This window comes from Protopterus annectens, chromosome 1.part1 (assembly GCF_019279795.1).
Source record: "Protopterus annectens isolate FY-2018-M chromosome 1.part1, PAN1.0, whole genome shotgun sequence".
NCBI classification, from domain to species: domain Eukaryota; kingdom Metazoa; phylum Chordata; order Ceratodontiformes; family Protopteridae; genus Protopterus; species Protopterus annectens.
Window position 1 is genome coordinate 1,230,295,220 of NC_056726.1, and position 27,643 is coordinate 1,230,322,862.

The 27,643-nt window shown below is 41.7% G+C and overlaps 1 protein-coding gene across 1 annotated transcript in view; it reads left to right on the top strand.

Moving 5' to 3' along the window:
• The first annotated feature begins 758 nt into the window (after window positions 1-758).
• Window positions 759-27,643, top strand: part of LOC122809484 (zinc finger protein 595-like) — a 224,113-nt gene continuing 197,228 nt past the window's right edge. The window contains exon 1 of the mRNA XM_044081034.1: window positions 759-974. Within this exon, the coding sequence (XP_043936969.1) occupies window positions 963-974 (12 nt within the window). The 5' untranslated portion in view covers window positions 759-962. The remainder of the gene's footprint in view (window positions 975-27,643) is intronic.

Below are 27,643 nucleotides of genomic sequence, written 5' to 3' on the forward strand. Positions count from 1 at the left end.
ACTCTCCTGAATCTGTCAATTCAGAAAGAAAAAGTGGTAGATTATACTTAACAGATAACATGAATAATTACAGTTACAGTGTTCCTTTACTTTAGAAAATGGAAATATTGATTTCTAAATATAAAGCAGAATATAACTGATAATATATTGAAATAACTATTTTTAGACTAATGGCTAAATGATAAATGTTAGGTATGCCTGTACCATGTTTCAGTTGTGTATATGTATTTAAAAAAATGCATATTAATTCACAATCTTTTATAGGTTCATAGATTAGTACTAGGCTTTAAGCCTAGCCAATTATCCCTTGGGAGACTCAAACCTGCAGCTTGTGCTTGTAATGCAAACACCTTAACCATTAGGCCACTCTCCCAACACTTTCTATCAGTATTTCAAGTTAATAGTAGTGATATTTTAAAAAGGTATCCCTTATTTTCCAATTTGTCCCCGATTTTGGAGGCAAGCAGTTGAGAGGTATGTTTACAGTGATTACAGTTTTGCTAGGCAGTCTCAGCTGATACAGGCAGTTGTGTCAAATATTGCCTAGAGTTACGGCAGATGGCAGCAGTTTTTATGTATTTATAGTTTTAATTATAAAATGTTTATAATATGAGCACTTTTGAATTACAGGCATTCCACTTTAAGAGCTTCTAAGGTTTGTTCAGCATGAGATTTTTATCCTGCCTCTTCTCAGCATGAGGTTATGCATATTCATTTGCCAAAGGAAATGATGTGAGAGGGACTGTATTACAAGCTGGACAGGATTTCGGAACTAGCTGTAGCAAGAGCAGACGCTGGCACTGGGAGTAGTTGGGGGATGGAGAAAGGAACTTGTTTTTTTAATGTAGTTTTAACTGAGTTTAGCATTTACTTAATTCAACTGTCAAGCAGAAACTGTGGACATATCTAAACCATAGATCTGTGAGCTGTATGCTGCAGGTGTTGGAGACTAAAACAGAGACATGAAGTTGGAGGTAAGGGCATTTCAGAGTGTATGTATAGCAACACAGAGTGTCAAGAGAACTAGCTAGTATGAGTTGTATTCTTAAGCAAAGGAATCTTTCAGAACTGCATATAACTTGCATGTCATGTTATGTCATTCTATACAAACATTACATTTTTGGAGGTTTGTGTCTGTTGTGTTTTCTATGTATTGCATTCTGACAGCCTGTTTTATCAGAAATATTCTGCATTTTGTAGCCTCCTGACTACTCCAATGCAAACAGGCATTTTAGTGTCAAATGTCGATGCTAACAGAAATGTAGATCAGTTAAAAGACATTTTCACCATTTCAAGCCTTTGTCCTGAAAAGTTAAGATTTTTTTGTGTGTATTTAAATTCCAAACTTCAGAAAGATGCAAACAAGGCTAGCATTATAAATTATAGGCATTTTGAAACAGTTTTATTAGTTGTGTTAATCAACACACAATTAATCCAGATAATTTGTATTATCTTGCACTGACTGTGCTTAATTGCCAGCTCATAGGGTCTTATTAGACTGTTGATCCATGAGGACCTTTAGAAGCCTAGCCCTGCATTCCTGTGATGTTTTTAGACCTTGTAATTTAAGTATGAATAACCTAAATCTGGGTAAGACATTCCCATTTTACCTGTATCCATAAGGGACAATGGTGCTAAACCAAGGGCAGATTTGCATTTTACCATCCATCCATCCATGTTACATTCAGTAGAGTAAGGGAAGTACCTTATGTAGAATGAAAGATGATGTCCAATGAAGTGGTATTCTCTGTGATACATAGCTATCTCTCCAACATGTTCTGTTTATGTTGCAAAACAGATAAAGATCCCTTAAGCAGGTGCTTATTTCACCACTGGACTTGCAGATGTGCAGTAGATGAGAGAGGAGAGGATCTGAGGCTCTGTACGCGATGCAAGATCGACCCTCAGTAGCCTGTATGACGCTGAAGAGAAACAAAGTTTTGAGATGGTCAGTGTAATTTCTTGCTTCCATTGTATGGAAAGCTTTCTACATGGCCCACGTCATAAGTAAGGGTATCACATCCAGGGACAAGAAGGTCATAACATCCCTGTATTCCTCCCTTATAAGGCCCATTGTTGAGGACAATGCCCATTTGGCATGTACCTCGCAAAGCACATGCAGCAGCTGGAGAGACCACAGAGGTTCCTCACCAGGAGAATCAAGGGCCTCAAAAATCTACCATACACAGATAGGCTAAAATCCCTATCCCTCTACTCAGTTTCATACATACTCCTCAGAGGTAACCTCTGTCTGGCATATAAGGCAATCTCGGACCCCGCCTTGATGGGACTGTGGCATATCCGCAAGTCGAGCTCCACTCGAGTAACCCACACATGCGGCCTCAAAGTGGTCTGTGACATCAATAAGACTTGTTGGCGGAACAGATTTGTGTCCCAGAGACTCCCCCATCTGTGGAATAGACTCCCTCTCCATGTCAAGCAGAGTACCTCTTTACCCCTTTTTAAACGCAACCTGGATAACTGGAAATGCATCCTGGGGATTCCACCCATGTCCCTGCTGCAGGGGCATTGGGTGATAATTTGTCTAAACATGGGCTAAACCTTTGGTTAGGCTTATAAGAGCCTCAGGGCCAATAGCCTAGTAACTTCCTATGATTGGGTCTATATTAGAACACTGAACTTTCAAAATTTTGAGTGTTCTAATATTGACCCGTTTTCAACGAACGCTGAAAATATCGAAGAAACAGAAAACCAAATTTTTTTCCTACGGAAAGAATTTGGTTTTCCATTTCTGTTGCTTCGGTATTTTCAGTGCTGTGGTGGAAAGTTACAGGTCGGGTTCAGGTAAGTGTGCGATTGTGTGGATGTGAGGGTTAGGGCGGGGTAGGTGAGTTAGGGTTAGGGCGCTGGTGAGGTGACTGTGCGATAGTGACAGACCTTAGGATTAGGGTTTAGATTAAGGTAAGTGGATAGTTAGTGGTGTATGTATAGTTTAGTATAGCATTAGGTGTAAGAGTTTAGGTGTATGTGTGTGGATTGCTGTTTGTTTGGTGTGCTTGTGTTGTGTGTATGTGTTTTGGAACAGCAAATTTTTTCCCTAGGAAAAAAATTGCTGTTCTGTATGTTAGATGTTGTAAATTTTCGAATACTACGGTTTGATATTAGAACACTCGAAATTTTGAAAGTTCGGTGTTCTAATATAGACCCCTATGATTTAGGCCCTTGATTTTCTTAGTGAGAAAGCACTGTGGTGGTTCAAGTTGTGTTAAGTGTTTGAACAGGTATGTACTGAAGGGGCATTATACGCAATGACTGGACTAATAAGTGCTGAATACAGTGGAATGATCACGTGTCCGCGGTGGTGGTGCTGCGGTAGCATTGTCGCCTCACAGTAAGACGTTGTCCGGTTCGATTCTCAGCTAGAGCGTCTTCTGCGTGGAGACGCGTGAATGGGCGTACCCTTGTTGAAGGTTGTGAGTCAGGGCTGGTAACTCAGCACGTAAAAATCAACTACCAATCATTAGCGGACCGGAGTTCCGCTGTGGCGACCCCTAAAAGCCAAAAGACACAAACAGACAAACAGTGGAATGATCACATCCCTGGACCTAGACACCATACCCTTGCTAATAAGTTGCACAATGAAAAAGGAGTTTCTTACAGTACTGAATACAGGATAATCAAAGGACAGTTTGTTGCCCACATAGGTTCCCAGGTCCCTCACTACTTAGTCAGTCTTCAGGGGTGTGTTGTCAATGTGATAGCGAAAGAGGACTTCACGCTTGCCAAAATAGACTAATATACATTTTTGGCATTTAGTTTTAGTTCATGGTTATGACACCAGCTATTTCTTTGGAAAAAACCCTCTTGGAGGATCTTGGTATCTTCTGGAGAGTTCATGATGGCACCCTTTATATTAGTTTTGACCTCAAAGAAGTAAACGGCAAAGAGGACTGGTCCAAGGACTGAACCCTGGGGTACACAACTACTGACTTGTCTTTTGGAGGTAGAGACACTTACCGTAATTTTTTGGATTTTGTTTGTGAGACAACTTGATAATCAACAAGTTACTTTAGGGATTTACATTTAGCTGAGAGAATTTATCAACAATACCCGAATGTGGGATGGTGTTGAATGCCTTTGCGAGGTCTACTTATGTGGTGTACTAATTTCACTTCATTCATTGCTTCAGTAACCTTCTCACAAAAGTCAAATTAGGTTAAATAGGTAGGATCTCTCCTTGACAAAACCGAACTGGCTTGAGTCAAGAGTTTGTTGGTTATCTGTGTCCTTATTAATTCTGTAGTTGTCCTCTCTGTAGCCTTACAGATGAGGCTGCTCAGACTCATGAGCCTATAATTACCTGGGTTCATTAATGCCCTAACTTTGTGTAGGGAGATAACCATTGCTGTCCTCCATTCATCTGGCACAAATGCCTGCTTGAAGACATCGTACTGAATAGCATCTGTAGTAGGTTTAACAGGTCCTTTTTTATTCTAGTCATTCGTAACATGGTATGTTATTCAGCCCCACTAAAGCAGTGTTCTTTGCCTTTGAAAGTACTTTGAGGAATTGTTTTGGGAGATTTAAGGAGGAGTGTAGATGTGGGCTTGTGATCTGTGAATGTAGGGAGGAGAGGGGTCTGAGCACATGTTACTTTTTATATTAGCTCTTTGCCATGTTGGGTATTATATCTGAGGTTTCTAATACAGTTAGAAAAGACATTATGGTTTTTGCCTTTGTGCTATTTTTACCTTATATCTGTCTTTGGATTTGATCAGAGACATATTGACAGTTAAATTTATTATTGTATGCAATGAGTTTTTTTTTTTATTTTAATGTAGTACCCATTTATATTTGGATTCTGCTGTACTGTAGGGAGTTATTTTTAAGTTAGGCATTATATTGGGTCTATATTAAATCACTGAACGCTTTATCAACCCCATGTAAGCGAAAGCTTACAAACTCGAACGCTTAGAACAGAGTTTTTTTCCCAAGGGAAAAAAAATCGCTGGTCCAAAAAAAAAAAAAAAAAAAAAAAAAACACACTTAAAACATAATATAAAGTGGGGGGCTTTGCCCCCTACACCCCCTACTTAACTATACCAGCTCAGAGATTGCACTACAGTGACGAAAACGGCAAAGTAGCGGACGCAGCCAAGCGATTTCTTTCCCAGGGAAAGAATTTGCTTATATGCCGCTTCGTCATTTTGCCTTTTCGTCTTTTCAAGTTCGACCAAGACGCATTCAGAAGAATGCATCTTGTGTGGAATTTGGCAGTAAAGGACTCATGAGAAGGAGCAAAGTGATATTCACCAAATATGCTTAAAATGATAGTCCTATGGTAGGATCCAGCCAGTATATAAATGCTGAGTTCCAGATAGTACAATACATAGTCATCAATCTCAAAGGCAGTTTTATGCCTAGTGTTATGTAGTGATGGGTTGGGTGGCCATGGTGGTGCAGCAGTTAGCATTGCCGCCTCACAGCAGGAGATTCTCCAGTTCAATCCTCGGCTGGGATGCCTTCTGTGTGGAGTCTGCATGTCCTCCCTGTGGTCACGTGGGTTTCCTTCAGGTGCTCCGGTTTCCTCCCACATCCCAAAGACATGCTGTAGGTGGATTGGACACACTAAATTGGCCCTAGATGTGAGTGCGTGCATGTGTGTGTGTCTTCTATGGAAGGTTGGGCACTGGGCTGGCAACTCGACACTGTAAAACTCCACTGCCAATCATGAGCGGACAGGTGATCTGCTGTGGCGACCCCTAACCGGGAAAAAACCCGAAAGAAGAAGAAGTTATGTAGTGATGGGTTATGCAACATCTTCCATCAGTACTCTTACGACTGTACATGATTGCATGCCGTCTGAACATATGCTGACATCCCTGTTTTTATGTAGTTGCTCTGCTGGGATTCATATTACTTGTAGACCTCCACTCTAATCTGCTTAACTTTCTTCACTAAACAAGTGACAGGTGGGCAAAATGAGTGACATACAATCAAACTAGAAATGAAGTGAAAGACCTACTAAATGTAAGTGTAGCAATGTTAATGTTTTTAAAATATATGACACTGAATGTTAGGATTTTATGTTTTAAAACATCAGCGACTAATAGTGAAGTAGCACCCTTTCCCTTTGAAGGCGGTACTTAAGAATTAAAATGATTGATATATCTTACCTGTGACATATTATTTGATATGTTTAACCATTTTTGGTTACCGACCTTGCCAACTGGACCAACGTTACTCATGCATTTGGGTAGATAATAATGTATTTACCATGATGATTTGGGTCTTGCGCCATGTTGGCTGGGTAGTGGCTGAAAAGGGTCTGTCAACCAGATCACTTAAATGGTTATCAAACAGAAATAAAATAAGTAAAACTAATTTACTACAAGTATAAGCCTCACACCAATATATTCCTTGTAGGACTTAAGTCCCAGGTCACTCATATGCTTGTTTTGCCAACTGGTTTAAGACTATATGGTCCCACTGGACTGGAGAATGCTGAGCGTTGTTTCTCACACTTATTGGGAGAGGGATCAAAAGGAATTTAGTTATTATAAGCCAGTCATTTTAAAGTCAACGTTGGGATTGGCAGTATTACTTGACTATAGATGTGTGAAGGACCTTAATTTCAGCAAAGTTTAAAGATTATGTGCAACTATTTTTTGCACTTAACTGCAGTCTTTCTCTTTCTTCTGGCATGACAGTATAGCTTCCTGCTCTGCAAATCCAATTTACTGGATATTCTGTTTTATTTTACTGTAATTTCCTTCTCACAAAATTTCTCTCTCCATGAACTTACGAGGGCAGTACTTACTATCTTTGCATCATCATGCTTGTCGCTTTGGTGATGCAAAGTTGGATCTTTCCTGCTTACTTACATGCTGATGCAAAACCTGCTCCATTAACAAATGGGCATTGTTAATGGAGCAGGTTTTACATCAGCATGCATTTTCGGGTAAGTCTGACTAGGGAAGTTTGCCCATTTTCAGCGGAGGCCCGGGGAGAAAAGATCCACATAACAGCAACATAACAATCAGTATTTTAAACAATCAGAGAAATGATAGTAAGAAATCACATAGTAACACATATCACTGTTCAAGTTAATAATAAAGCTAACAGGATCACTTAGTAACACATTTTGGCAGTTACACTTAGTAAGAAGAAATCATTCAGTAGAGTAGCGTCTCAGAGATAAGGTAGCTTAATATAAAATGGAGTAGTATCTTGGATATGCCTGTTTGGTACTGTAAATTGTTATGCTCAATGTTGTTATAATCACATATGATCAGTAAGCAAATACAGATGTATTGAAAATGGAGAGTAGGGGAGAGAGAGGGTGAGGATGGGAGTAAGTAAGGTATTCAGTACGCATAGAGATATAGTGAAAGTGGAGAGTAGGGGAGAGAGAGGGTGAGGATGGGAGTAAGTAAGGCATTCAGTAAGCACAGAGATGTAGTAAAAGTGGAGAGTAGGGAGAGAGAGGGTGAGGAGGGGAGTAAGTAAGGTATTCAGTATGCACAGAGATATAGTGAAAGTGGAGAGTAGGGAGAGAGAGGGTGAGGATGGGAGTAAGTAAAGTATTCAGTACGCACAGAGATATAGTGAAAGTGGAGAGTAGGGAGAGAGAGGGTGAGGAGGGGAGTAAGTAAGGTATTCAGTAAGCACAGAGATATAGTGAAAGTGGAGAGTAGGGAGAGAGAGGGTGAGGATGGGAGTAAGTAAGGTATTCAGTAAGCGCAGAGATATAGTGAAAGTGGAGAGTATGGAGGAGAGGTTGAGGATGGGAGTAAGTAAGGTATTCAGTAAGCACAGAGATACAGTAAAAGTAGAGAGTAGGGGGAGAGAGGGTGAGGATGGGAGTAAGTAAGGTATTCAATAAGCACAGAGATATAGTGAAAGTGGAGAGTAGGGAGAGAGAGGGTGAGGAGGGGAGTAAGTAAGGTATACGGTATGCACAGAGATATAGTGAAAGTGGAGAGTAGGGAGAGAGAGGGTGAGGATGGGAGTAAGTAAGGTATTCAATAAGCACAGAGATATAGTGAAAGTGGAGAGTAGGGAGAGAGAGGGTGAGGATGGGAGTAAGTAAGGTATTCAGTAAGCATAGAGATATAGTGAAAGTGGAGAGTAGGGAGAGATAGGGTGAGGAGGGGAGTAAGTAAGGTATTCAGTACGCACAGAGATATAGTGAAAGTGGAGAGTAGGGAGAGAGAGGGTGAGGAGGGGAGTAAGTAAGGTATTCAGTAAGCATAGAGATATATTGAAAGTGGAGATTAGGGAGAGAGAGAGGGTGAGGATGGGAGTAAGTAAGGTATTCAGTAAGCATAGAGATATAGTGAAAGGGGAGAGTAGGAAGAGAGAGGGTGTGGATGGGAGTAAGTAAGGTATTCAATAAGCACAGAGATATAGTGAAAGTGGAGAGTAGGGAGAGAGAGGGTGAGGAGGGGAGTAAGTAAGGTATTCAGTAAGCATAGATATATAGTGAAAGTGGAGAGTAGGGAGAGATAGGGTGAGGAGGGGAGTAAGTAAGGTATTCAGTACGCACAGAGATATAGTGAAAGTGGAGAGTAGAGGGAGAGAGAGGGTGAGGATGGGAGTAAGTAAGGTATTCAGTAACCACAGAGATATAGTGAAAGGGGAGAGTAGGAAGAGAGAGGGTGTGGATGGGAGTAAGTAAGGTATTCAGTAAGAATAGAGATATAGTGAAAGGGGAGAGTAGGTAGAGAGAGGGTGAGGAGGGGAGTAAGTAAGGTATTCAGTAACCACAGAGATATAGTGAAAGTGGAGAGTAGGGAGAGAGAGGGTGAGGAGGGGAGTAAGTAAGGTATTCAGTAAGCATAGAGATATAGTGAAAGTGGAGTAGGGAGATAGGGTGAGGAGGGAGTAAGTAAGGTATTCAGTGCACAGAGATATAGTGAAAGTGGAGAGTAGGGAGAGAGAGGTGAGGAGGGTAAGTAAGGTATTCAGTAAGCATAGAGATATAGTGAAAGTGGAGAGTAGGGAGAGAGAGGTGAGGATGGGAGTAAGTAAGGTGTTCGTAAGCATAGAGATATAGTGAAAGGGGAGAGTAGGAAGAGAGAGGGTGTGGATGGGAGTAAGTAAGGTATTCAATAAGCACAGAGATATAGTGAAAGTGGAGAGGGAGAGAGAGGGTGAGGAGGGAGTAAGTAAGGTATTCAGTAAGCATAGATATATAGTGAAAGTGGAGTAGGGAGAGAGAGGGTGAGGAGGGAGTAAGTAAGGTATTCAGTGCACAGAGATATAGTGAAAGTGGAGTAGGAGAGAGGGTGAGGAGGGAGTAAGTAAGGTGTTCAGTAACCACAGAGATATAGTGAAAGTGGAGTAGGGAGAGAGAGGGTGAGGAGGGAGTAAGTAAGGTATTCAGTGCACAGAGATATAGTGAAAGTGGAGAGTAGGGAGAGAGGGTGAGGATGGGAGTAAGTAAGGTATTCAGTAACCACAGAGATATAGTGAAAGGGGAGAGTAGGAAGAGAGAGGGTGTGGATGGGAGTAAGTAAGGTATTCAGTAAGAATAGAGATATAGTGAAAGGGGAGAGTAGGTAGAGAGAGGGTGAGGAGGGGAGTAAGTAAGGTATTCAGTAACCACAGAGATATAGTGAAAGTGGAGAGTAGGGAGAGAGAGGGTGAGGAGGGGAGTAAGTAAGGTATTCAGTACGCACAGAGATATAGTGAAAGTGGAGAGTAGGGAGAGAGAGGGTGAGGATGGGAGTAAGTAAGGTATTCAGTAACCACAGAGATATAGTGAAAGGGGAGAGTAGGAAGAGAGAGGGTGTGGATGGGAGTAAGTAAGGTATTCAGTAAGTATAAAGATACAGTGAAAGTGGAGAGTAGGGGGAGAGGCTGAGGATGGGAGTAAGTAAGGTATTCAGTAAGTATAAAGATACAGTGAAAGTGGAGAGTATGGAGGAGAGGGTGAGGATGGGAGTAAGTAAGGTATTCAGTAAGCACAGAGATATAGTGAAAGGGGAGAGTAGGAAGAGAGAGGGTGAGGATGGGAGTAAGTAAGGTATTCAGTAAGTATAAAGATACAGTGAAAGTGGAGAGTAGGGAGAAAGGCTGAGGATGGGAGTAAGTAAGGTATTCAGTAAGCATAAAGATATAGTAAAAGTGGAGAGTAGGGAGGGGAGTAAGTAAGGTATTCAGTAAGCACAGAGATATAGTGAAAGTGGAGAGTAGGGAGAGAGAGGGTGAGGCGGGGAGTAAGTAAGGTATTCAGTAAGCATAGAGATATAGTGAAAGTGGAGAGTAGGGAGAGAGAGGGTGAGGAAGGGAGTAAGTAAGGTATTCAGTACACACAGAGATGTAGTGAAAGTGGAGAGTAGGGAGAGAGAGGGTGAGGAGGGGAGAAATGGGTTCAGCCTGGTGAGGAGCAGGAGCATAACCAGTTGTCATTTAGGTGTGACTTTAGCAGTTTTTTCAAGTGAGTTAGGTTTTCTGTGTTTAGTATGTTCTGGGGAGTGGAGTTCCATGATTTAGTTACATAGTTAAAGTATAGTGAGTTTCCAAAGCAGTTGTTGGATTTTGTAACTTCAAGTAGTAATTTTTTTTTGAGGATCGTAGAGTCCTGCTATTGAGGTAGGTTTGTACTAGTTCCTGTAGGGATGGACATTTGTCTGGTAGGTAAACTATGGAATAGGATATGGTAAGTTGGTTTAGGGTAAGTAGGTTGGGCAGCTTTAGCCATTTGAGTTGTTTCGGAGCAAGGCAATGATGGGTTCTGTTGGGCAGGTTGGCAGCAAATCTGGTTGTCTTATGGTAGCATGATTTAAGTTTGTTTAAATCTGATTTTTTGAGGTTAGTAAATATAGGGGATGCTTAAAGTGAATAGTAGGTGAGTCCTGGCAATAGCTTGTCTGGAAAAGTTTGTTAAGAAATGTTTTACTCTGTAAAGGGAATCTAATTTAATGTGGGCTTCTTTGCTGGCATGAGATATGTTTGTCAATTTTTAACTTCTCATCTAGAATGACACCTAGTAGCTTGTTTTCTGAGGAGGGTTTGATTAGTGTGATAGGATGAGGTGATTGTAAATTCATGGTGAGGGGATTTTGTTGTGTGACATTGGTTAGGAAACAGCATTAGTTTTGTTTTGTGACATTGGTTAGGGGACAGCATTAGTTTAGTTTTGTTGGGATTAAGGATGAGCTGGTATTTTTCTAAGAAAGGCTTGATGGCGGGTATTGTCTTATATTTATTTTAGGGTAGGTGCGGTGCAGATGACAGTGGCGTCATCTGCATACTGTTGATGGAAGCAAGATTAGTAGCTTTGTGTAAGTTATTGGTCAGAACTGTGAAGAGCAGAGGCCCACAAATTGAGCCTTGTGGAACACCTACTGTAATGGGAAGTGGGGAGGAGAGGACATCTTACCATTTGACTGATTGATAGCAGTCAGATAGGTAATTTTGGAACTAAATGAGTGTTTTAGATATGTCAAGTTGTGAAGGCTGCCAGCCCAGCTAGCTAGAATTTTGTAAATAATTCTATGTCATTGTAAATATTAATATGGTCTATAGGCTTGTCTACAAATGTAAGTAACCCGTATGTTATGTGCTGAGCTTCAAAAATGTAACCAAAGTGCACCCTTCTGGAAAAGAGCAGAAATGTATATGGACTATATGCCTGTGCAAATGTGTATTTTCATAGTAGAAATTGGGACATACAGAGTTGCAAACTCTGAAAAAATAAGTAAAGAGTTTTACGATTGTGTTTACCACAGCTGGAAGACAGAATGTCTACAGCTAGAGTTTCTTTCTTTTGTCTTAAGACAGAAATAATTACTAGGCTTAAAATGTAAAATTGTTAATTGTTTTATGACTTCCAGTTTCAGGAAAGATTCTAAGAGATAAGTGTCAGCTTCTAAGAGATAAGTATTTTTCATAGACATGTTAAATTCTGTTAGTATCTGTTTAGCTTGTGAACTAGAGGCAGGTGTCAAATAGTGATGTCATCTAGCTAACCCAGCAGTAATGTGCATTATTAATTTAAGAACTATCTCCGAGAGAAACTCTGTGCATCTCGTATTTGTTTCTGGGCCTAGAAACATCCATTCAGCACTTCTATTTGCCTTGCTAATAATAAGTAGTAGATTACAGTATCTCTTAGAGATAGACAGGAATATAGTAAGATTAGTCTAGATGTTTTCTGTATTTATGTGAGACTGTCCTGCAATGTTGTTTTGAAATATTTCCTGTGATTCCAAACTCTATCACTGCATTGAGTTATTGAGTATTGTCTTGTTCTTATTTATTAGTAAATATATTTAAAACTTTTAATTGTGGCTGGTTTTGTTTAGAGATATTTAAGCTCTTAGCGTACTTGCATGTATTTGGTAACACTGTAAAGGCCATTCTTAAATAGCCTTAAAGTCTTGGACTCACTTACCATTTGGATAATAATAACATTACGCAGTAGAATTGGTCACCCTTTGCAAGGGCCTTATAGTAACTGATAAGGGTGGTTGGTGGCAGCTTGTATTACCTTATAGTCTTGGCAGAAGGGGGCATAGTTAGTGAATCTGTGGCAGCCTTCTCCAGGAGTGTCTGTGTGTTTGTATATAAATCAAATCTCAAAGTGTGTGTGTCAACTACTTGGGCAGGGACACAAAGCACTGGTTTGACAGAGAGGGTGCTGTAGGTTTTGGCTTGACCACTCAGCTGAGAGCTTAACCCTATAGCTGTGCCAGTGAGGAGTCTTATTGGGGATCTGGAGAGAGAGGGAGAAACCAGCCCCAGACGGACTGTGATCTCTGTGTGCTCTTAAGGGAAATTGTACTTTACTGTGCATGCACTTGTCATCCTCCCAATCTCCATATTCCTCACAGGTGTTAGTGGTGAGGATTGAGGCTCCTTCATTACTGGGCCAGTGCAGGGGCATCACATAAGTGATCTAAGCTCATGTAGGAGTTGTTCATGTGGCAGAAATATGTCAAATGCCTTTGACATGTCAAGAAATATTGAGGCAACCATTTGGTCAATGTTTTTTAGTTGGGTGACAGTATTGGTAAATTTGAGGAGTGCCGTGGTGGTACTGTGGCCTGGTCAAAATCCATGTTGTGCATGGGAAAGGAGCTTATTAGATAGTAGGTGTTGCATCAGTTGAGAGTGGATGCGCTTTCCTAAGATTTTAGAAAGAGATAGTATAGATATTAGCCTATAGTCAGATAGTTCTAGTGAGGAACCTCCTTTGTGGAGTGGGATTACATAGGAGGTTTTCCAGATTTTAGGTGCATACTGTTCAGTGATTGATCCACTAACCAGTATTGAAAATGGGTATCAGATGACATCGGCTGCTGATTTGAGGTAGTTATTCGGCGGTTTGTCGGTGGCAAGAGTTGTGGGTTTCATTTGGCTTAGCAATTTCTTTATTGTAATTGTTTGGACAGGTTTAAGAGAGAGTGAGGTAGGTGAATTGGTAATAATAGGGAAGGGTGGTTTGTTGCAGACTCTTTTTGTTTTTATGAGTGAGAGGATGGAGCTTATGAAAAAATGAGTTAATGTAGGATGTTATGCTTTCTTCTGTGATTTTGATATTTGGGGATGTGGTTGGGGTGTGGCCTGGATGGATAAGCTGATTGACGGAAGCCCAGAATTGTTACGAGTTGTTTTAATTCTTGGACTAAGTGTTTGCTTAGTACAGTTTTTTATCAGCTCTGATTTGCATTTTTGCAGACATTTCTTAGGTGGTAATAGTTGTCTAGGGAAGGATTTGATTTATTGGTTATATGTTGATACCAGAGTTTATCTCTTTGTTTTAGCAACCGGTTTCTTTAGAAAGCCATGGGCAGTTGTTAGTTTTTGTTCTTATGTGTCTTATGAGGGCAAGTGTGTTTAGAACATCAAGAAATATGTTATTGAAATAATTGACTGCTGCATCTAGTGGGAGGTATTTTAATTGGGACCAGTTACAGCTTAATAATATTTGTTTAAAGGTGTCTATGGAGAAATATTTAGTATTACGTATTTGTTTATATGGTTTTAGTTTTGTGGAAAGAAGGTTAGTGGGTGGTCATTTAGGCTGTCAGGTAGACAGCCTGAAAGGTGGATTATAGATGGTTTGTTAGTCAGGGTCCAGTCGAGACTGGATTGTTTGTTGCTGGTTTCCTTATATGACATAGGGACATTCTGCAAAAATCAAGGTAAGATTCAGTGAGATTAGGAACAATCATGGACAATTAATAGTTATGGATTGTGTGCTGCAGTTGATGTACTTGTGTGACAGTGAAACTGAAGCATTCCTTATATGGGGCAAAATCAGGGATATTGTGCAAAAATCCAGGTAAGATTCGGAAAAATCATGGGCAGTTAATAGTTATGGATTGTGTGCTGCACTCAATGTGCTTGTGTGAAAGTGAAACAGAAGCAGCTGTCACATTTGTTTCCAGATAAAAGGAACACAGAATGCATGGGGGGGGTGCAGACTGGATTAACAAACAATGTGTTGTTGTTGTCTTTCGGCTTTTCCCAGTTAGGGGTCGCCACAGCGGAACTCCGGTCCGCTAATGATTGGCAGTAGATTTTTACGTGCCGAGTTGCCAGTTCTGACGCACAACCTTCAATTAAGGTACGCCCATTCACGCATGTCTCCACACAGAAGACGCTTTAGCTGAGAATTGAACAGGACGTCTTACTGTGAGGCGACAACGCTACCGCAGCACCACCACCGCAGTACTTAACAAATCTTACCTTAAAATTACAAATTAGACAGAGACTACAACTAAAACTGCCCCAGTCTGAAAATCCTATCTCTGTATGCCTTTCTCCCTCTTTTTGACTAGACAGTGGATACTGCTGACCCCAACATAATGTCAGCATCTTTGAAAGGAAGCAGAACTTTCTGCAGAGTAATCAGTGAGGGTGGAACATATTGTGGCTGTGGAGGGCACTTTCTGAAAAGATATTCCTTAAAAAGAAAGATGAGAATGCAAAATTAAATCCATGAAAGTTAGCCAGGGTAAGCAACTAATGAGGAAACGCATTTGAGAACACATAGGCTACTTTGATTTCATCAGTTTGCACGTGATGTTTAAGATCAGATACAGCACGTTTCCTTCTCATGACACCTTGGAGAACCATGTGTTCATCTGGTTAAGACAGATGAGTAATCAGAGAGGGCAAAATATATGTGGTTTACCTGGATTTTATCAAGGCTCTTGATACTATCGTACATAAAAAAGAAATAAACTGTTTTGGCAGCTGCTGATTTAAACAGGACATGGCAGCTTAATAGTTAAAATCTTTCCTTCATATTTCAAATATCCGGCGTGGGGTTTCAGCCCTGACCTTTGTTCAGTATCTCTGCATTGTTTTCATGTTCTCCCCATGCCTTTGTGCATTTTTCTAGACAGTCTGTTTTTCTTCCATCTTTCAAAAATATTCTGGTTTATGGGCTACACAAACTGTATTTAGCCTTGCCCTTATTTCTAAGGTGGTGGCTGAAAAGGAGTTGAGGTGGCCAGCTTAACTTACTTGACTGGCGGAGAAATAAATGAAAACTACAAATTTTGTCATGTAATATTATATATGTGCATACAAATGAGGGTCTAGGCAGGGGTTGAAGTCTGTTCTGTTTACCTGTTTGTTGCAAGTAGCACCACATAGCTGTCTTCCAGTGCTCTTTCATTTCCTTGTACACTTGCCTCAAACCATTTTCAAATGACCATTTCATTATGTCCCATTATAGTTCATAGGTTCATACTAGGCTATCTGCCCTAGGGCATTTATAAGCCTAGCCAGAGTGTGTTTGGCTTTCGCCACCCATTTTAAATTAATTTTGCTATGCCCTTTTTTGAGGTTAGTATGCTGTGCCTCTGTCTAACAGTGACACAGAAGTGATACCCGGGGTAAACCTACGATCTCCAATCCACTCATCAAGATTCCTCTTGAAGAGAGTCAGTGAGGGACTCTGCCTAACCGGGACTGGGATTTTATTCCAGAGTGAAGGGAGCCTCTGGGTTATGAATCTGTCCCTCCAGCATATCCTATTTATTTCAGTGCTGAGGTTCAAGTCTCTCGAGCGCGTAGCTCTATGGGATTTGGATTTTTTGAGGTGCAGCATTTCCATTAATTCTGGGTTGGACATGGTTTTATACGTCAGGCACAGATCACCTCTGAGCAGGCGGTATGCCACTGAGTAGAGCTGGAGTTTCTTTAACCGGGCAGCATATGGCATCTGCTGAGCCCTTTGATCCTCTTGGTGAGTGAGGTACTTTTGTGGTCTTTCCAGTTGCTGCAGGTGTCTGGTAAGGTACATCTCAAAAGGGGCATTGTACTCAATTATGAGCCTGATGAGGGATGAGTAAATAGGCACGATGACCTCCCGTGATCTAGATGTGAAACCCTTCATGATTAGGTGGGCTATATAAAATGTTTTTCTAACCACTTTGGCCACATGGTTGTCAAATGAGAGATTGCTATCAACTTGGGTCCCCAGGTCCCTAATTACTTCTTCTGTACTTAATGGATTACCACCTATGTGGTAATTTGTGGGCACTTTGTTTTTGCCAAAGGGGATGACTATACACTTTTTGGCATTTAGCTTGAGGCCATGGCTCTGGCACCAGTTGTCTGTTTCTATGAGGCCCTTTTGGAGGATGCTTGTGTCGGCTGGAGAGTCGATTATGGCACCCAGTTTGCAGTCATCTGCGAGCTTGGTCAGCCACAGTCCTTCCGTGTTGGCCTGTACCGCCGAGAAATATATACCGAACAAGAGAGGTCCCAGGACTGAGCTTTGTGGGACGCCACTTGTAACGGGTTTGGAGTCTGACATGGCTCCAGCAATTCTAACCATGTGGGTTCTGTCCTTGAGCCAGTTTGCAACCCATCTAGTGACATAGGGGTTTATATTTAAGCTGGTGAGCTTATCTATAATGCCCGAGTGGAGTATTGTATCTTAGGCATTTGCGAGGTCCAGGTAGGCTGTGTGGACCACCTTCCCCTCGTCAATGGCCTTGGTGACTGTTTCAAACAAATCAACCAGGTTTAAGAGGCAGGATCTGCCCTTAACAAAGCTGAACTGGGTAGGATCCAGTGTCTGTAGGTCCCCAATTTCTTTATTTATGAGGTCCATGATGATCCTTTCCATAGCTTTGCAGACCAAGCTAGTCAGGCTTAACGGGTGATAGTTTCCAGGATCCGTTGAGGCACCACCTTTGTGGAGAGGGACCACAGTTGCTGTGCGCCACTCTTTGGGTACATATCCTGTAGTAAGGCTGAGATTGAACAGTAGTTTTATGTTTGGGTTTATCTCTTCTTGGAGTTCATGTAGGACGCAGTCCGGGACACCGTCTGGTCCCATTGATGCTGTGTTTTTTGCTTTGGAGAGGGCAGCTCTTACCTGAGCATCTGAGATGTCGGGGGCAGCACTCTGCTGGGATAGATATTTGCCCTTTTGGTGGGGAGGGGGGGAGAGTTTGCACTGAACCTGTTAGCTAGGATGTTGGCAATGTCTGTGGCTTCTGTGTATTTTTTGTCATTTTGGACTACTTCTGAGCATATCTGGGAGTTCCCACCCAGGTTCCTAACATAACTAAAGAAAGCCTTGTGATTTTCCTTAGTGTCCTGTGCAATTTTTCTCTCGAAGCTGGCCTTAGACGATTTTATAAGTGCCCATAGTTTTTTGCTAATACTGATCAGAGATGCCTTCCCTTTTTGGGATTTTGCTCTATCATGTAGTAGCTTCCTCCTTCTATTGTATAGTTTGTTTATGGCTGGGGTCCACCAGACAGGACGTCTGCCTTTGGAGGATTGGGTCTTGGTTTTATTTGGGATTGCATGATCCATGCATTCCTGAAGGTGTTCATAGAATGTGTTTATAAAGGATTCTGCGGTCTGTGCCATATTTTCCACAAGCCCGGGGGCTTTGAAGGATTCCACCTTGGTTTTGAGAAGTGTGAAATTTGCTTTAGAGAAGTTTTTCACTGTGGATTTCAGGGCAGGGGGTGGAGTCGGGATGTGAATATCCAGTGAGATTAGTTTATTGTCTGATCTTACCAGTGTGGGATACACTTCTGGTCTGGAGCATAGAGTCCCCATGTTGGTGATGATCAGGTCCAGTATGTTTTCCTCTCTTGTGAGAGTGGTAACAAGTTGTTCCATAGCACTTGAGTTTATAAATTCTAGGAACCTTTGGGCTAGGGTGTTGGAGCTAGAGTAATGCTCCCAGTCTATGTTTGGGTAGTTGAAGTCACCCAATATAATGGTGTTTGGAGAGACCTTCATATTTTCCAGTGTTCTCAGGAAGGCCGAGTGGGGTTCCTGGGTTTGGGAGGGTGGTCTGTAGCAGGCTATAAACTGGAAGGCAGTTTTACCCACTGTTAGTTGCACATGGATAGTCTCTGATGCTTCGTGCTGTGCCACCAACCTGGAGGTGTGGGTATCTTTGATGAATATTGATACTCCCCCTCCTTTTGTGGTTCGGTCCAAGTTTTGGGGCCGAAAAGCATGGTATGAGGTATAACCTGGTAATGCTGGGGTGCTCTCGGGAGCCTTGAACCAGGTTTCGTTTACTGCACAGATATTGATGTTCTCCATGCTAAGGAGAGTTTCGAGTGTGTGCATCTTGAGGTTTAGACTTCTGGCGTTGAGTAGCATTACTCTTAGTTTCTTATCCCTTGTGATACCTATGGAGGTGGGTTTGTCTTTTGAGCCTTGCCTAAAAAAGGCAGTATGGGGGTAGCAAGAGCCTTTGCCAACATCCGAAAGTCCAGGGGTGACAGGTGCAAGCCATCCCTAGCAAAGCATCGTGGCTTGTTGAGCATGTCATCCCAGGCTGACAGGCATTGGATCCCCTTTGAATGACACCAATACTTAAGCCAATTGTTGAAATTGATCATTTTGTCTTCATATTGTGGCATCATTCTTGGTGAGGGTAGGATGCTACTCAAGATCAGGGTCATACCGGCCTGGGCTACATGCTCAGAGAGCTCCTCTATGTCTCTTTTCATGTAGTCCAGGGAGGTACATCTCAGGTCATTCACACCAGCATGGACAATGACTGAGTCATATTTGTACTTGCCTTGGAGTGACGTGAGTGCTTGTGTTATGTGGCGGATCCTAGCGCCCGACAGGCAGCTCACCGTGACCTTCTCCTTGTTCAGCCTGGTGAGTGGGACGTCAGTGTGCCTGACGATAGAGTCACCTATTACAAGTGTATCAGGTGTGTTGTTTAGCCTTAAGGGCTGTGACTGTTCGGCACACTGGCTTTGTGAGCTATGTGTTGCACGTGTTTTGTTTTGGGGTAGCGGTTGCTTGGGTGTCTGCTTTGGAGGTCTCTGCTGCTTAGGCAGATTTTTATTTGGAGCCTCCGAGTATGTTTTTGTGTGTTTATGTGTTTGGTTTGCTGTCGTGGTAGGTCTATGTGAGACTGGAATTGTAGTGAGTGTGGTTTCCTTCTCCTCCTGAATGGTTTCGCCAGTACTGAGTTGAGAGAGCTTAGCCTCCAGTATGGCTATATGGTTGCAGCTCTCACATGTGTTGGAATTTGTTGGAAGGAGGAGAGGGTTGTCTGTGTACATGAGGCAGTTGTAACATTGCCTCAAGATTCCCAAATTCACCAGCTGGACCGGAGAGGAGATTGACAACTGACCTTTGGACATGCTTGAATAGCATTGGGAATTCCTTTGTAATTGGGAAAAAAGGGCTAATGGGGAACGAGGTACTCAAGGGGAGTTTGTGAGGGTGTAGTGCTTTTAATTTTTTAGTGCTGACTTATATAATTGCTTTAGTGAGCAAGTACCAGGTAACTTAAATGCATTGTGTTGCAGGTAACTTAAATGCAAAAACGACAAACAGTAACTTTCTTTCAAGTGAAACAAGGAAATAAGTACAGTAAGCAATGCAGATATCACTAGGGATCCACAGAAGCGCTGAAAAGCCGCGTTTTAGGTGGAATTAGCGTTTCAGGGAAATAACAAGCAAACAAACAACAAGCATACAAACAAAACTAACATACAAACAAAACTAAATTCAGCAGGCCTGGATCTAGTCTATGCTACAGCAAACAAGGTGTACCAGTTTCAGTAAGAAACAGTTCAAATATGCAGGCACTATAAGCCTTAAAGGCTTTAATCAGAAATTCCCAGCTCAGAAGGGCAGAGTCCAGCCTCTCCTCTCACAAGAGTGCAGACCACGAACCTTCTTAATGTAAAATAACTGGCCTGAAGCCCAGTAGCTGACACATCTTTCCACTTATTCATTACCCTTTCTGTGAGCTAGAGTTTCCTTGTATCTGTTTTAATCTTGATGCCTTCAATCTATCCGTCATGTTGTATACTTTATCTCCATGTTTTCTTTTGAATCTCATCTCTCATTACCACGAGTTACTGTTCTGTACACCTTTGTAATTTCTTCCCGTTTCCCTCATTTCCTCCACCCTTTGAATATCTCTAGCACCATTAGTCTTCCATTTTTGCTCGTCATTTCTTCACATTTCCCTCATTTCCTCCACCCTTTGAATATCTCCAGCACCATTAGTCTTCCATTTTTGCTCATCTTTCCTCTGAAAGTGTTATTTTGGTTGCTTTTCCTCTTCAAAGTCCTTTTTGTCTTCTCCGAGGCCACCAGAACTGCCTGATACCCTCCAGGTGTAGTCACTGTAAAGTTCCATGTAGTGGCTGCAGTGCCTCGTTCACCCTTGCATTATGTCTCCCTTCTGATGAAGCCCAACATCTTGTTTACCCTAGGCACTACCCTCTTACCCTGCTCCTGATGTTTCATCTTTGCAGTAAATAATGTCCTTCTTATGGATTACAGAGTAACCTCCAGATTCATAGCTTTAATAGTCTTTCATACTGACAGAAATTAGATACCTTCCTGACATGTAAGAAGACCAGATATGCTGTTTCCCTTCGCTCCGTTTACTCTGTTATAAAATTTGCCCACCTTGAATGCTTGACAGTGGCTAACTAGCTTGTTCCTGTCCTTGAAGTTATCTGCCAAGGATCCCTCCAGTCTCACCCATAAATTTGCTATTACAATTAGCTTTCCAACTGCTATGATTAGACTAAATGGTCTATACATGCACAGGTGACATCTATTCCCTCTCTTTATGCAGTGGTACTATTGTTTGTTTGCTTACTGGACCTGTGGGTCTGTCACATTTTTTGTATAATCCTTAGTAGGAGACTGTTTCAATGCTGTGATTTGTCTTCATTGTTATCAGCTGTTTTACCATATTTCCATGTTTTTTTCTCCTTTAGTCAAGATATCAACCCACGCATGCTGGTATACTCTACCTTGCCCCTTATGAAGATCAGTAAGAAAATGCATTCAGGAACTGCTCTGGTCTTTGTTCCACTTACACCTGTTTGTATCCTTAACCAGTTATGCAGGTTTCACTCCTAGCTCTCCTACTATTCTTCATGTACCCTAAAAAGCTTTTTGGGCATCTTTTAGTCCATCTTAAAGGTTGAATACTACCTTTTCTTTTGCTCTCTTTACATTTCTAGATTACTTTTACCCATAGTGTCTTCATATTCTTCCCTAGCTGCTGCCGCCTCACATTTATGCATTGTAATAATGAGGGAAGGGAGTGTAGCTGCGGTGGTGCAGCAGTAGCATTGTTGCCTCACAGCAGGAGGTTCTCCCGTTTGATTCTCGGCTGGAGCGCCTTCTGTGTGGAGTCTGCATGTCCTCTCCGCAGTGGAGTGGCATTCGAAAGACATGCATGAATGGGCGTGCCTTCGTTGAAAGTTGGGCGTCGGGCTGGCACCTTGGCACCGTAAAAATCTGCTGCCAATCAGGAACCAGGAAAAGCCAAAAGAAGAAGAAGAAGAAGTAATGAGGAAAGGAAGGAAAATGTGACAGTGAGATGTGTATGATAGTAGGCTATTAGGACTGATAATTGAATGCTTATGATTCAACCCTAAGACTTGAGGTGAGGCTGGGTGCATCTAAAGGTCTGAAGGGGGCTTATAGTTCATTGGTATGTACTAGGCTATCTGACTTGCTAGCCACTTTCCCTTTTGTTGCTTGAAGTAACCTGTCCTATTTGGCATTAGATAGGTCTTACCCATTCCATGGTTGATAATTATATGTAATCATTGGTAAGAAAAACTGAGACTGTGCCATAGATAATTTGAAGGGACCCATGTGTTGGATAAAGCATTTAGGAGCTGTCTGTGTCCATTAGTAGTACAGGGGGCAGTCTTGGGGTAAATTTTCTATTACCCGTCCGTAGATTGAAGTTGCACTTAAAGCTCATTCCTATCCATATTCATGTGGATGAGGAGCCTGTTCCAGAGCCAGTGGTATCCTCTGGGAAATATACCTGCCCCTCCAAACTTTTCTGTTGTCAATGCATAACAGGTTTGGATCCCTAGACCGAGTACTTCTGATGTCATTTTCATGCTGATGTGCAGTAAATCCTTCAGTACTGGGTTGAAGGATGCCTTGAATGCCAGACACAGGTCACCTCTTGGCAGTTTGTAGGAAACCTAGTATAGTGACAGGCTTTGAATTGCTCTCTGTAGTACATATTATTTAGGCTATGCATTCTTTTAGTAAAGTTTCTCTGTGGGCATTCCATTTATTACATGAGTCTGAACAGATACTTGAAAAAGGGAGGATTATACTCAATGACTGACCTAATGAGAGCTGAGTAAAGGGGAGCAGTGACATCTCTAGATCTAGACTCAATCCTTTGGTTTATAAGCTGTGCAGTATAGAAGACCTTTATTATGGGAATGGGCAAATGTTGGTCTAAAGTTAGGCCTGTGTCCACATAATTTTCCAAATCCCAAACAACTGGGTCAACTCTTAGGGATGTATTGTCAGTGCAGTACTTCCCCAGGGTAGACAACTTTCCAAAGGACATGGTAATGCATTTTTTGGCATTTAGTTTCAGTCCCTGATTCTGTGGTACCAGTTATTTGTTTTGGGCAAACCGTCCTGCAGTATAGTGAAGTCATTTGGAGATTCAGTGATTACTCCAAGCTTGCAATCATCTGCAAACGTAGTCAGCCAGAGCCCTTTGGTTTTGTTTTTTTACTTCAGAGAAGTAGACAAACAGGAAATGTTTAAGCACTGAACCCTGGGGGGCGCCATTGGTGACTGGCCTCTTTGTTGAGGTAGCTTTCCCCTGTTTTGATCTTATGCATCCTGTCTGTGTGGCAGTTGGCAATCCTGTGAGTGATGTGGGATTTATTGCCATTTCATTTAGGTTTTCTATTATACCTGAGTGAAGGGTTGTGTCAAAAGCCTTGGCCATGTCAATGTATGCAGTATGTACCATTTTACCTTCATCCTGTGCTTTACTGACCTTTCCTCCCCCAGGTTGAGAAAGCATGACCTGCCTCTGACAAATCCAAACTGAGACGGGTATTTGGAGGTTTCCTATGTCCTTATTGATTAGTTCCATGATAAGTCTTTCCATGGCTTTGCATATGAGGATGGTCAGACTTATGTGTCTGTAATTGCCTGGGACTGTGGAAGATGCTGTCTTATGCAGGAGAATGAATGTAGCTATTCTCTGTTTGCTTGGTACAAAACCTGAATAGACGCTAAGGTGGAACTGTGTTGTTTGGGGGTAGCTAAATCATGCTTCATGCTAACCAATATCCATAGAGGGTATTGTCTGGACCCGTCGATGCAGTACTTTTAGCTTTTGATACCATTTTTTCGACTTGGTTTAATGTGGTAGCTGGAGGTGAGTCTGTTTCCGGTGTATTTTATAGGATAGATGAAAGGGAGAGAGGGGTAAAGCTTGAGCCGAAATTATTGGCCAGTAGGTTAATTAATTATATCTTCAGCCTCAGTGTAAATAACATCATTCGCAGTCAGCTCAGCAGATTGCTGCAATGTGCTCCTGTGATTACAAATATAACTAAAAAAAGGCCTTGTGATTGTCTTTGACTTGAGTGGCTGTTTTAAACTCAAACTTGGCTTTGGTAGATTTTATTAAGCTCCTGGGTTGCTTTTTTTATTTCAGTGATGAGGGCTTTGTCATTTTGGGGATTACTTTTCTTAACTTTTGGTCAAAATTTTCATCATTTTATAGTAAAGCTTGTCGCTATTAGGGTTCTGCCATGGTGGTTTGCTTCTGGAGTTTGGCCTGCACTTGTTTCTACAGTGAACATCTGCATCTATGCAGTTGTTTACATGCTAGTATAGTGTGGTGTATATTTCTGCATATTCAGGGAAGTTTACTGGGCTTGGTGTGGATTTGAAGCTTGCCAGTGTATCACTAAGGTGTAGGTAATTTGTCTTAGAGAAATTTCTGAAGGTACATTGGGTGGAATGGGTTTCTGTTGTCAATTATATTTCAAAGGAGACATTTTCTGGTCAGACCTAACAAGCGAAGAAGGTATTCAAGGCATGGTACAATATGCCCATATATTAGTAAAGGCAAACTCCAAAATGTTGTTCCCTATAGTGGGTACTCTGACTAACTGTTCTAGGGAGTCTTGTGTTAACAAAGTCCAGGAATTTCTGTGCTTGTGTACTAGGGAGCTCATAGGTTTCCCAATTTTTATAGCTGTATAGTTTAGATCACCTTGTAAAATGGTATTGGGTTTAATACTGAGTGATTCCAGTTCAAATTGATGGGACAGTGCATCACAGAGGCAGTTCTGTAGATAGATAATGTATGGTACAGGACCTTTCTGGTGGTTATTTGGACATGAAGATGCTTTAGTGCGTCATGCTGCTTTACCAGCCTTGATGTGAGTCTCTTCGAAGATTGAGGCACCTCCATCTGCTCCCCCTCCTGCACAGTGGATGGTTTAAATGTATAGAAGACAGTATAGCCCTGCACATCAGGAGTGCTGCCCACTGTTTTAAACCATCTCTCATTCACTACACAGATGTCTACATCATCCAGAGTTAGAAGGATTTGCAGGGAGTGGAGTGCCTTGTTTAGGCTCCTAGCATTGATCAGTAACACCTTCATATTTTCCTTCATTATCTTGGTAGGATTATCAGATTGGCATTACTTAAAAAAAAAAGTACAAATGGAATAGACAATGTTTTCTTCCAATAATCAAAACCCTAGAGGGGAAAGATGCAGGCCATCCCTGGCAAAACAGTATGGTCTGTCGATCGTACCCTCCCAGGTTGAGAAATATCCAACCCCCTTCAAATGACACTAAAACTAAGCCAATTATTAAAGTTAAGTACTTTTGTTCATACTGCGCCATCATACTTGGAGATGGTAGAATGTGGCTCAGTGCTAGGCTCATACCTGCCTGGGACACACAGTCTGAGAGTTCCATCTCTCTCTTCATATAGTTTAGCAAGGTATACCTGACTGAGACACATAGCCTGAGAGCTCCATCATATCTGTCTTCATATATTCCAGCAAGGTACATCTTAAGTCATTGACACCCACATGTACTATGATAGAGTCATACTGGTACTTGTTGTTCAAAGACTTTAATGCGGTGTGACCTGATGGATCCTGGCACCAGACAAGCAACTAACCTTTACTGACAGATCCTGGCACCAGACAAGCAACTCACCTTGACTCCTTCCTTGTTCAGCCAGACCCAAATTTTATGGTCATTTAAGTTAAACTCCATTATTCAGACTTTCAGATTTTATCAAAATATTTTCTGTGTTTTACATGGCATCTATTAGAGCCTCTCTTTTATGTAATTGTAAGCCCAAAAGAAAATAACTCTTTAATTCACTTGTGCAATATTTTTGGTTGCATGAGTGTCCATTCCTTTGGCCTGCTCTCTGAAGCTCCACACTTTACAACTGCTTGCATCCAGAAATACCACCTGTAAAGGAACTTAACAGGGTCGGCTTATTCTGATAGTTTCCAGGTATGTAAATCAAAAAGGGTGTGGTCAAACCAAATGTATGGCAGGAAGATTTTTATTGAAAAGAAATACAGAAGTATGTGCTTAGGTCACTGTATTTAAAACGAGGAGAGAAGATGCCAGAGAGGAAAATATGGGTTCAGGCACTTAGGCAGTGAGATATTTCCCTCTGGTACATTTGGCTGGGGACGCTTGACTGAAGTGACATTCAGCTACAGAGAAATATGACTGATGTGAATTCTCTGCAGGCAAAGAGAGGCACACACTGCCATGCCCACAGCTTTAATAACTAAGTGAATGGGGGCAGAAGAAGTAATGAGTGCTGTGCTCAGTGTACAGTACATGCTTATGTAACTACGACATGTAAAAGTGTGCTACAGCCTGTAGGAAATCGTGCAGGCTAGTGTAGTCACATTTATGCTACAGTATGCATTTTAGTTAATGTTCCCTAAACACTGTGAAGGGGTAAGTGGTCCTTGAACACCAATTGTAAAGGCATTGCCCACTGGGCACTGCATTTTTACTGCCACTGACTTGCCATCTGGCCAGCCTGCTGATGATGCCTGTCATACTGCCTGCTGTCTCTTGTCACCTTGGGGATAAAGCCATGGATATTATATTCCTGTATATTTGGTTATTGAAGTTGTGGGCATGGTACCTCATTCTTATATTTGCCCACACAGAATTAGCAACAGCCATATTTCTCTACAGCTGAATGTAACTTCAGCCATGTGTCACCAACCAAATGTACCACTGGGAAATATCTCACTGCCTAGGGGCCTGAACCCACCTTTAGGGGTTCAGTGTAAGTGTATTCCTGCCCTGATTCCCCTGGCGAGAAACCATTGTGGGCATTTCAACTGTCGCAAATGTCTGGTTAGATGCAAAGGGGGCATTGTATTCCGTGGTAAGTGTGATAAGGGCTGAGTAGAGTGATACTGTAACATCTTTGGACCTGGACACCATACCCTTACCTATAAGTTGGGCGACATATAATGATTTTCTTATTATCTTAGGTACGTGTTGGTCAAAGGCCAAATTGCTGTCTATATATGTTCCTAGATCCCTTATTACTGGGTCTACTCTTGGGATGTTTTATTGATTGCGTAATTAACTTGGGTTGACTGTTTCCCAAAGGACCTTATGCATTTTTTGGCATTGAGTTTTAGGCCAATGTTGTGGTACCAGTCATTTGTCTGTGATAAACCCACTTGCAAGATATTTGTGTCTTGGGGTGAATCTATAATAGCTCCCAATTTACAGTTATCTGTGACTTGGTGAGCCAGAGGCCTTTAACATTAGCCTTGACGTCTGAGAAGTAAATGCTTTAGCCAGGTCAAGATACACAGTCTGCACTGTTTTACCCCCATCCATTGCCTTGGTGACCCTCTCAGTCTGTCAGGTTAAGTAAGCATGACTTTCCCTTAAAGCCAAACTGGGATGGAGCCAGTGTCTGTAGGTTGCTAATGTCCTTATTTATCTTTTCTGGGATGCAAAATCAAAAATCACCAAATTAAAATCATACTCAGGAACAAGGCTTGGGCCATATGGTGTAATACAAAATTCCCTCTAGATCAAATTAAATATCGAAATATCTAAGGAATGAGACCAAAAAATCCATTAAGTCAGATAAACAAAACTTTTACTGTCATCTTCAACAGAAAAATCAGAACAACCCTCAAAAGTTCTGGGCAGGTATAAATAAACTACTCCACCCAGGACAAACTACTACTCCAACACCCTCAGCTTCAATCCATAAACCCCCAGAGGACACTGCTAATGCCTTTAATAGTTTCTTTACTGAAACTGTCCAGGCCCTAGCTAGTCAGCTAACCCCTAGTTGTTCTAACTCAAGTATAGCCATGTCCAATTCCCAACTATCCTTCAGCTTCCTACTGGTTTCC